At 40.1% G+C, this 10,796-nt stretch overlaps 1 protein-coding gene across 1 annotated transcript; it reads right to left on the bottom strand.

The window, feature by feature from the left end:
* Positions 1 to 164: 164 nt before the first annotated feature.
* uba6 (ubiquitin like modifier activating enzyme 6) lies at positions 165 to 10,684 on the bottom strand. Its single transcript, XM_032562078.1, has 32 exons — positions 10,622 to 10,684; positions 10,083 to 10,175; positions 9,827 to 9,921; positions 9,699 to 9,727; positions 9,489 to 9,583; positions 8,461 to 8,572; positions 7,849 to 7,929; positions 7,637 to 7,759; positions 7,416 to 7,539; positions 7,123 to 7,226; positions 6,959 to 7,021; positions 6,221 to 6,297; positions 6,011 to 6,077; positions 5,775 to 5,918; positions 5,525 to 5,671; positions 5,362 to 5,442; positions 5,182 to 5,259; positions 4,911 to 5,092; positions 4,350 to 4,455; positions 4,184 to 4,273; positions 4,023 to 4,103; positions 3,816 to 3,944; positions 3,662 to 3,713; positions 3,508 to 3,571; positions 3,343 to 3,412; positions 3,185 to 3,256; positions 2,986 to 3,109; positions 2,687 to 2,880; positions 2,341 to 2,468; positions 2,082 to 2,169; positions 1,560 to 1,654; positions 165 to 1,483 (listed from the first exon to the last, which is right to left on the bottom strand). Exons 2-32 carry the CDS (start codon positions 10,121 to 10,123, stop codon positions 1,342 to 1,344), a joined length of 3,078 nt encoding a protein of 1,025 aa, XP_032417969.1. The 5' UTR covers positions 10,124 to 10,175; positions 10,622 to 10,684; the 3' UTR covers positions 165 to 1,341.
* Between the last annotated feature and the right edge of the window lie 112 nt (positions 10,685 to 10,796).

Here is a 10,796-nt window from a genome sequence, read left to right as displayed (position 1 = left end):
AGAACATACATCATTTATTTCTCAACAAAACAGATTTGTCTTATACTTATAAACTCCAATAGACATTTCTTGTTTAAAACAAAAAACGTTAAATGGATGAATGGGAACGCAGCCAATCTCCGAACTGTTTTCAGGTCAGTATTTTCATTAAAAAGCAGACAACCTTTGACTTCGTCCTCCCAAGTTTTTAATCAAGTTGGAACTCCATTCAGAACCACTAAGATATGCCTTCAAATATAAGCCAGTATAGATAATTTCAAAGTCCTTTGATGCAGCCTCCAACTGGAACAAAACAGGAGTAAATACACTAATGTTTTCAGCTCATCGCCAACAATTAACCAGTGCACCATGACTCAACAGAGCTCATCAACACGAGGCTCAGTTTGACACAAAAAATTAGTAACAAGTAAATAAATACATGTCTCATGAAAACATCTATGAACAATGATAAAGAGGAACAATATATTCCAGAAAAATGTGTTTAAAACAAAGTATGAAAACATCTGCTCATCTTTACCCAAAGGACTTTACTTTCTAACATGGAGGACACTGTCAGTGCAGTCATTAGAAAAGAAAATAATGAGATGGGCAAGACCAGCAGCTACATTTGAGTGTTACTGGCTCCCTCACATCAGTTGCATCATTTGATTGAAGTGCAGTGTGGTAAAATTATCTTCCAGTGACAAAGCACATGGCGGTGTAGATGGTCATTTTTCTTAAACACTGTTGTGATGTCACCATTGTTTTTATGACCCGAAAAGAACAATCATCTGGAGACACATTTATAGTCAGCATCTTTGGTCATTTTGTCACTGGCTTATTGGACCCCTTTAACTATACAACAGCTTGATCTGTTTCTATGAACACAAGAGTGGCCAACAGTTGATTTCTAAAGAGTAAGGTGAAGTAATGAGTGCCAAAGGGAAGGATTAACTGAGCCAGGCAGATGAAGAAATTGGCTATCAGAAGAAAAAAAAAATCATTTAAGGCATCAACACAGGCAGAGCTGTGCATTTCAGAGTAAAAACCAGAACATATGTACAGAGAGGTACAATAATAAGTGCTACTTAAGCAGCTTTAACTTCCTGGCTATTTGTGCAGCAAGAACGCCTGTCTGTCTTGCTGCATGAAGCTCTGGAGATGGGAGGGGAGATGGTAGTGGGGCTGTGCTGGGGCCGGGAGTTTTGCCGTAGTCAAATCAAAACCTGAAGGGAAAACTCTTGTCCCCACCAGGCTTCTGTTCTTGATGGAGAGGGGGAAGGGAGGAGGAGTATAACAGAGTGCTTGAAGTAAGAGAAATAAGGACACCATAGGTTTTTGAGGGCGACGTCTCTGGAGCTGTCAGGGTGCCTTGCTCTCCGGGCTGAAGTGGTACCTGACAGGAGGACCAGGGAGGTCCTCGTCTCCGTCTGATTCTGGAGCGAATGATACGGTGAGGTCGACATAGCGACGGGCCGCCGATGGCTTGATAAGCTTCTGCATCCTGCGGGAGACGGAGGATAAAAGCTTTAAAGAAAGAATATTGTAAAATAGAAACATTTTAGGAGTGAAGTCTTTACGTCAGCTTGAGTCTCTTTGAATGTCCAGGCATCACAGGAACATAGAGCATCTTTACACCATGGACAACCATGCTCGGTTCAATCCCGTACTTTTCCTACAAAAACATGAAATCGTCAAATTTATTATGTTTGAAAATGAGTAACTGCAAAGTATGGAAACACTAAATCAGCCAGCCAGCAAGAGATCTCAATCAGACAATTTTTCCTATATTGATTTTCCATCTCCCCCATTCAATAATGCATGAAAACTAAGAAATGCCTCCAGATTTAGTTTATAAATGCATCACTTAACAAATATTACTTTATTTTCTGTGCAATTAAAAATTATCTGATGTTTCTTTTCTGTTCAATATTCCTTTGAATAGGAAAAAAAAAAAAATCAGAATGGGTCAAAATCTTAAACTTTGTATCAGGCAGGAGAAGGACGATGGCTGCATGTTGAGTTTGAAAATATTTGTTGGGCTTAAAAAGTAAAGTTGCAACTACTGAGACAGAGCTGAATTATGCAAAAGAATGTCTCACCCTCACTGCATTCATGAAGTCAGAGAGAGTGAAATCCTCGTGGCCGAAGATAGTCCAACAGTCCCAAATAGAAAAGAAGATGTTGTTCCTGGAAAAGATGTCACATTCAGTACCTTAGCAAAAACTGGTGTGAATGAAGAGGTGAGATTCATTAAAGGGTAACATCCTGTATTAGCAAAAATGCTTATGTTGTGATTTCTAAGTTTATCACCATGGTGGTAATGTGTGCATGATGGAGGAAATCTACTGATGCTTCTACCTGATGGGCGTCCGTTTAACTGGGGCGGGCTCCGTGAGCACCACTACTGGAATGGCCAAGTTAAAGAAGCAGTTCTTGAAAGATTCAAATCCATATCCACCGACCACCTTGATCAACTCCAGTGCCACCTATATCATTAAAAATAATAACTATGCTGTCACCATTCAGCCAAATTTTAATTTATGAAAAGTACTCAATTCAGATGCAAGGCATGAAGGTTAAGTGTTTATTAGAGCAAACAAGAACTCAACTCAAGTTCAAGTTTGCTCAAATAATTAAATTACTTCAGCAGCTTTAAACACATATACTTTTCAGGTTTACTTTGAATACCTTTCAGCTTACTCACCAGTCCCGCCACGGCAGCGGTTGCTGTAGCGATGGCGGGGATGATCTTCCCAGCGATGCGTTTTGTCTTCAGTCTGTCTGCCGGCTCGATGGAGTACATCCGGGCTCGGATGGAGGAGGCCGACGTGACAAAGTCTATGTGACCGTTGTTGTCATCGTCTTTTTCAAACTGAAGGGGCCTCATCTGTAATCCTTCTGCAAAAAAAAGAGAAAGAAAAAAAAAAAACTGGATGTGATCAAAACAACAGGAGGAAGCATCTTTCTTTTTGCACATCAGCTGAATGAAGTTTGTCTGCACACCTGGTGTGACCTTGTTTGTGACGATGGCCTGCTCAAGCTGTGTGATGGCTTCCCTCTCCTCTTCGCTGCTTAGAGGCATCTTTGTCGCGTCGGGCTTCCTAGCAGTCTCATCCGTCTCTATACACTAACAACAGAGCAAAGATAAATTATCGTTTTTTTTAACAGACAGAAATGAAGCTAACTAAGAAGCATAACCTACTTTCTCTGAGGGTCTGTACTCAGGAATTTTGACATCAGAAAGAATCCTGGTCACAGTGTCCTCAGAAAGATCCTGATGACCAAAAAAGTCCAGGCAGTCAGCGATTAAATTTAAATTACATTTGTTTGACAATACAAGCACAAATGTATGTGACCTACGTTTTCTGAGTAGGCGATATTATAAACCTCAGCATAGAGACGGGCAGTGCTGACGATGAAGGTGAAGTGCCTGATTGAGGGGAAAAAAAAAAAAAAAAAAAAAGAGGGTGAGGCTTTGATGACAGAAATGAAAAATATCAAGAAAACACACAAAAGTCTACTCACGACGGGTCTTTCAAGTCAAAATCAATAGGTGTGGGGGGTCTTTTTGGGGACTGCCAAAACAAACCTGTTAAAGCACAAAGTGTGAAATGTGTTTTTCTGTAGATGCATTTAATATTTTTATTTTAATAAAGAAAGAAAAGCCACAAAAACTCACTTCCATCTTTTAATCTCGTTTCCAGAGGAAATGAGTGCAAGAGCTGCAGGGCCTGGATAGTAAGCAGCACAGAAACAATATTAGGGTTAAAATGCCTCTCCATTTTAACCTCTTTATAAACATTCATATGCATCTATAGGTCGAGACCAGACACCTTTCTTTTGAAATACTTTTCAAACTTCAGACGGGCAATGTGGATACACTGCTTCCACTGACCAGGACGTCTGCTCAGCAGCTTAATGACCTGAAAGGATCCCTCCAGACTTTCCCCCTCTTGCATCCTCTACACACACACACAGCACAGAGATTTACAGTGATGCTAAACGACCACGAAAACAACGGGTGCAGCATTAAATCTCACCTGCAGCACAACATCAGGTGAAGGGTGTGTCTGCCAGAATGAGTCGTAAATGGAGGGTTTATGGAAAAAGGAGCTCTCAAACTAGACCAGAAAATCACAACAAAAAGCATTAGACAATAGTCTCAGTAGCAAAATAATGATCAGATTCATTGAGGTGAGACCTTGTCTCTGGCCCACTGGATGGTATGCTCTATAACCGAAGGGAAAGACTTGAGGGTGCAGAACGGGATCTCCTCCTCAGGGGGGTCCCTCTGAGAGGAAAAACAGATGGTTCAGAACATAAAGCACAAAAATACAAAACAAACATGACCAGGAAATAATACTCACATGGCTATTGTATGACTCTGTTAAGCTTGGAACAATGATCTCAGTGTGTCCTTTAGTTCCCATGGTGCCTGAGTCCAAGAGAGGTCTCTGATTGGACACGCAGCGGCTGGAAATGCAACATGAAAAAAATATTACATTTAAAATTGAACAATTTCGGGGCGTGCCGTGGTGGCGGTGGGGTTAGCGTGACCCACATTCAGAGGCAACATGGCCTTGACGCGGCTATCGCGGGTTCGACTCCCGGACCCGATTACGTTTACCGCACGTCTTCCCCCTTTCCTGTCAGCCTACTTTGGAAAAAGGGACACTAGAGCCCACAAAAAAAAAAAGCTGCTGTCACAGCTAATCATGGATCCTTTTAAGGCAGCAGAAAGAAAAAGTCACGTGTCTTTTATTTGTAGCTCTTAAATATACATCAAAATTAGCTAAAACCTTGAAAATGTCTCAGCGGTGTGTGTTTAGTAATACGCAAGAAATAAACGGACAAAAGTATGGTGGATATTAGCTGCTATATACAAACCATTTCCTTTCCTTTAAAAATGGATTGTAGTTCAAACCAACCTGTCCACGTATCTCCTCGCCTCCACGTTGTCCAGCGCAGTAACCACTATGTTCATGGAGGAGTAGAAGGAGTCGCTGTAGATGTTTTCAGAAGCTGGACACACCTTGTTTAGGTGAGCATCCACCTGCAGCTCTGGGTTGATGTCAAGAGTGGCGCCTGCTGCTGTGGTACTTTTTGGCTTCTGAGACAGCAAAGGCGGGGCAAGGAGTTAAATTAATTTAGCTTTTGATATTAGCTCATGTAGAAACTATAAAGGTGACATCCGTTAACCTGTATGTGATGGGGTCTGAAGAGGAACTGCCTGTTCAGGTTAGACTTTTCTATGAGGTCTGGGTCTGTGACGCAAACCTTGGATGCGACACAAAAAATATATATTCACCAAAGCTGTATTACATAAGCAGATGAAGGCAATGCGTTCAGAAAGAAGAGGGGTGATGTGAAGACGCCCACCTCTCCAGAGCTTTTTGCCAATCCGACACCAAGGAGGGCAAAGTTTTTCAGCATTTCACAGCCTATGGCACCACAGCCGACCTTAGAAAGAGAAACAATTAAGGATTATTTGGCATAAACATCCTGCAATTAATGCAATAATACTGATAAATCCAGAGCCTACCATAAAAACCCTGAGCTTGTGTAGTTCAAGACACAATGATTCACCAATGCAGGCTCGTAATCCATCATAGCGGTCACCTCGAGGGAAAAACTCCTCAACAGCAAGAGACTGAAGAGGCCTGACCAACTCGATGGTATCGAGGTAAAACTGAACAATTGGAGAGGAACGGGTCAAATTAACAAAGACTTTGAGTATACCTTCAGGGCAAGTTGTCAGTAAGATCCTTTTGGCCTCTGAAATAATCTCCTACCCATTGCTGCAGTGGAGCAAATTTCCCTGTAATGGCCTTGAGAACTTCCTGACTCGCTATTCCTCCCACAGCTGCAGCTAACGGAGGAAGGGTTCCCCTGGCCGTCCGAGACAGACAGCGCACCACCTCAGCATTTACAGGAACCTACGATGAAGGAGGTTGAAACAAGAAGAAAGATAGCTGATAATGAATCAGAATGCATTATTGAGAATCTAAAAAAAGAACTAAAAGCTCACTTTGTTCAAAAGTGTTGTATTCACTTCCTCAGTCAGGTTTAGTAAAACCTCAGCATCCTGTAAGCACCTGATGATGATGAAAGCATAACAATTTATTATCTCTCTTTGTGCATTTTTTACATTCATTTTTTATCATAAACCTGAATTACAGAATGTAGAGCAGGAAATCACAGTGGAGGTAGAACAAAAACCCAGAGAAAGTTTGTTTACCCAATGTTAGGAAGTCTACAGTGCTTGACCTGGAAGTTATCCAGAGCCAGCATGGCAGCGTGGATTTGTAGCGGAGCCTGATGGGTAGAAAACAAAAATGTGAATTAAAGCATAAACACCAGGCTTAGTTTGGTTTAGCTTGTTTTGCAAGTTGAGGAAAGGATGTTCGATGGACGAGTGGACATTGTTTCCGTCGATTGTCAGTGAGGTTTTTAAAAATGTGAACTAAGATTATTGGACAAGACCCGTTTAATCAGTGCATCAAGATGGATGAGGATGTATGGCATTTCTTTTTCCATCTAATCTAAAATGCATTAGATCATTTGGCACATTGGCTACAGATCAGAGAAGCATAACCCTAGTGTTCATATATGCATCACTTTTCTTTCACCATTACTGAAGCATGAAGTGATTCTCTTCTGGTTTACCCACATTTTAGCAACAAATTTTATATTTTTCATATTCTGATTTCTTCTGCCATACTTATCCAGATAGATCCAAGTCCAAACTTTCCAACATTTTTGTAAACCAACTGTATAGAGACTGACTCATCAGCATATGAATCACAGTCATATTAATTCCCAGCTCATCCAGGTCTGCATCACCTTAGTTACTGTTTAATACATGATTTAATTTAACACAGAAGTGCACACAATCTTTAAATGGCATTAAATGCAGAGTCACGCCTGAATTCGCCAATATGAGATATATGCTTCCCAGCTTCCTTTCCATTCTTACCTCTGGTTTACTGAAGTCTGGAATCAGAACCTGAGGATCACAAAGCTGTCGCTCTAATGTTTCCTGTAATACATAAAAGGCATAGAGTAAATAGGTTGTTTTTTTAATTACTGTTCACCTTTTTTGTCCAAAGTTAATATTTAGAGAGTAAAATATTTACTCACAAAAGAATATGTCTTAGGGGTCTTCACCATTACAAAGAAGCCTCCATGTGCATATGGCTGAAGTTGTGATGTATCTCCTATTTCAAAGCTGTGAGGGGAAAGTACTGATACCACACACAGCCACAAAAATATAAAACACAAAGCTTTTATTAGTTTACCGTTATACAACATCATCCAGTAGACATAGCTACAGCAATGCCAGCAGTCAAACTACAAGTGTGTTCAGTTTTTTTTGTTGTTGCCCATTTTAAATATTTCAACACCAAAACTATTCCACTCAGGAAAGACGATACCTGTGACCTGCCGTACAGTCCCGTTGAGTGCTACCATCCCATGGACCTCTCTGAAGATAACACTGTGGCCTGTCTGTAAGCCATGGGGGTGGTTGTCCATGCAGGTTACAATCCCAGGATTGTTCTGAGTTGCAATGAGATTTTTTGTTTTTAAGTGGATAAAGTTCAGAATCAGCCAGACTTCCTCTTGCGTGAACACAATATAACAGCATGAACGCTACCTGAGTGATACTTTGGATGAAAATTTCTTTGGGCTCTTCTCCTGTGGGATCAGACACCTCGAACGTTTCCCCAAAGTCACAAAAAATGCGTGCACAGATGCCGTAAGCGTCACAGCCGATGAACTGGTGAAAACAAGGCAACAGGGTTTAGTTAAAATGCAGCAGAATACATATAAAGCAAACAAAGTTATATTGATGGAGTTAAAACTTACTCTGATGGGGGGTTGCTGTGAGTGGCAGAATGTATTTATTCTCTTCTGTAGGTTCAAACTGGCCTCTGTCAAAATCACACACTGCAGTGGACAGAACAGTAAAGAATTGAACGTAGGAAACTGTCTGCAGCAGACAGAGGACAACAATCTTGATTTAATTTAAATGAGTCAAGACCTGGAGTTGTTAAACTAAAGGACAAGGAAACTGACAGTACTAACTAATAACGAGTCAAAACGGATAATTCCCACATACTTTGATTAAACCTTTATGGTAATATCTTGTGCTGTCAGATTTGACAGTTCCCTTCAAAACTATTCAAACAAACAGCATTTTATTACCTTACAAATGCAAAGTGTAAAGCAATTAATTTGTCTTTCTTTCTTCCAGAAGAAACTACTGTGAATTTAACCAGAAAACGTATAGCACTTCCCATAAAAAGTAGGGAAAATCTCAACCACTGGAGGTGGGTCGAGTGTTCCCACACATGCATTTACAAATCAGCTCCTTCATCACAAGCAGGAGTGTTTAGCAACTATTTTCTAAGACTAGATTTCTGAAACATATTCAAATGGTTATTTTTTTTGAGACAAGATTCTTAAATATTAACTTACTTGATACTTTCTGAGAAAACTTAGATCAGTGTTGTCATCCACGGGCAATGAGGACATGTCAACTTGGACATATGGGTTTAAGTCAGCAACCCGAGGACACACTGCCTCCACCCTGAAACAGAAGCATTAATTTTAGTTAACATGTGTAATATTAGACTCTTGCCTCAGATTATGATTGAGCAGATCTTGTTTAAAGTTACTTGGCCAATAAGCCATGCTTCTGAATAAAAAAAAATAATAAATCACGGCAACTACTCAAACAAATATTTTGGTTTGCTTTTCTTTATGGTTAGGACCTTCTGTGGGGAGTCAAAGCCTTACTACCAAGTTCCAAACAACAAAACTAAATCTTATTTATGTATTTAAAAGGCTCATAATACTGACTTAACATATTTTCTATAACGTGGTATTTTAAACATTTACTTGAAATACGTCAAACAATTCTCTTGAAATGCTGCACCAAGTCAAAACATTAACTAAAAAGATATTTTTAAATGCTGACGCTTTCTAGTCCAAATTAAATTTTTTGAATCAAAGCCAAGGCAGGCCGATTTTGTTTGTATAGCACATTACAGCAACAGGGCAATTCAAAGTGTTTTAAGTGATACAAAGAAGATAAAACAACTAAAAAACAAAACAATACATTGAAATGGAAAAATGATGACAGGATGAAAAAAACAACATTAAAGCTTACGACGTTCCATAATTGAATAATTGAAAAAATGGTCATAAGTGGGTTTCACAATAGGACATTGATACAAAACACTAGATGCTAACATTCAGCATCTGGAGTATCCCTGCACTGAAACCTTCTGAAAACTCATGAATCACTACCTTTTCTAATATGATAAGCGGTCAAATGTCAGTGTTCTCTTTAATTTTAATTTAAATTGTTGATGTATAAACTTAAATCCAAAAATGAACAGCTTTAATGTATATTTAAAATGACAAAATATAATATTAAATTCAAGGTAATGAGTGGATATAAACTTGTGACTGAAACCGCATATCACTACTGTCCACATTACCTGCTTCTATGGCTCAGAACATCCTCATTGTGGATAAAGAAGTTGCATCCCAGATCCCATGTTTCACAATTCTTGGTGTCGTGAAGAGTAACAGACTGAACAAAACACACATGAACAAAAATCTGAGACTTAGGAAGGTTCAGATCTGACTCTGGTGCTCAATAATAGTACAATTTTGTTGAGCACTAGACAGTACAAGATCCTACCTACCTTCACACCAGCCAGAACTATGTTCTTTGCTGAGGAAACACAAAAGTAAAATCAAATGCAGTTAGTGATGGTTATGCACGTATTAAAAAAAAAAATTTACAAAAAAAAAAAAATGTTTCCCTGCCCACCTATCTCTACTCCCAGTGCTCCCATTCCACTGAGAAAGACTGAGGACTGGGCCATCTGGTGCATAGCACTGTCTCCAAGCACATACCGCTGCCGGCTGAACAGGAGGAGATCGTGAAGAAGGAGAAAGTGTGAGAAAAGGTGAGAATCACGGACTGCTGTGTGGTGAAGTGCGCTGTCATATCCTGACCCGACTGCCACGCCATGTTATCTGTGCTTTCGGGTTAATTAATGAGAGAATCACCACACTGCACTTGCCTGTACAGTGAGTCGTCAATTTCCATCAGGTCTGCAGCCATGCTCAGAGGGGAAGGGGTGACGATTCGGTCGTTTCAAAAATCTCCACTCTTTCTAAACAGGAAGACACAACGTGACATTTGTGGCATTTTGCGGCTCTGTTTTTAAACCAACGCCCAACTGCAGGTTAGCTACGTGGCTAACTGGTTGTCAGTAGCCGCGGCTCCGAGCCTCGAGTCAGAACAACGTGTTCGGCTCCAGGGCCCTTTAACCGTGAAACATTAAAATAAAGTTAACCGGCACTTTATTAAAATACACAGACAACTGCTGATTGAAACTCAACGTTAGCTCCTACATTAGCACTGAGTGTCACTCCCGGTGAGGTACCGGTGAACAGGACTTATCATAAACTCGTTAAAAGTGGGAACAGAAATACCAGGCAACACAAAACTGTCCAAATTATTCAACTGTTTAAGGAAACAAAACCTCCGTAATATAGTGTGTCAAATATGTTGCTAAAATTGTTATGATAATAAGAATTTAACAGCATAAGCTTGTACCTGACAGTATGCGCGATGGGTAGCTTCGAATGAATCGCTGTGACTGGTTAAAAACGAGAAGTGCTTCCGGGTTACGCTGATCACGTGACTCAAAATATCCAATGATTTCCTAGTAGATTATTTCTGACTGTTTTTGGAGGGGGAGAAAGTTCAGATTGTTTTGATGTTTCTCAAA

The sequence above is a fragment of the Xiphophorus hellerii genome, chromosome 5, assembly GCF_003331165.1.
Source record: "Xiphophorus hellerii strain 12219 chromosome 5, Xiphophorus_hellerii-4.1, whole genome shotgun sequence".
In the NCBI taxonomy this organism is placed as follows: Eukaryota; Metazoa; Chordata; class Actinopteri; order Cyprinodontiformes; family Poeciliidae; genus Xiphophorus; species Xiphophorus hellerii.
This window is presented reverse-complemented; position numbering and strand designations above follow the sequence as displayed.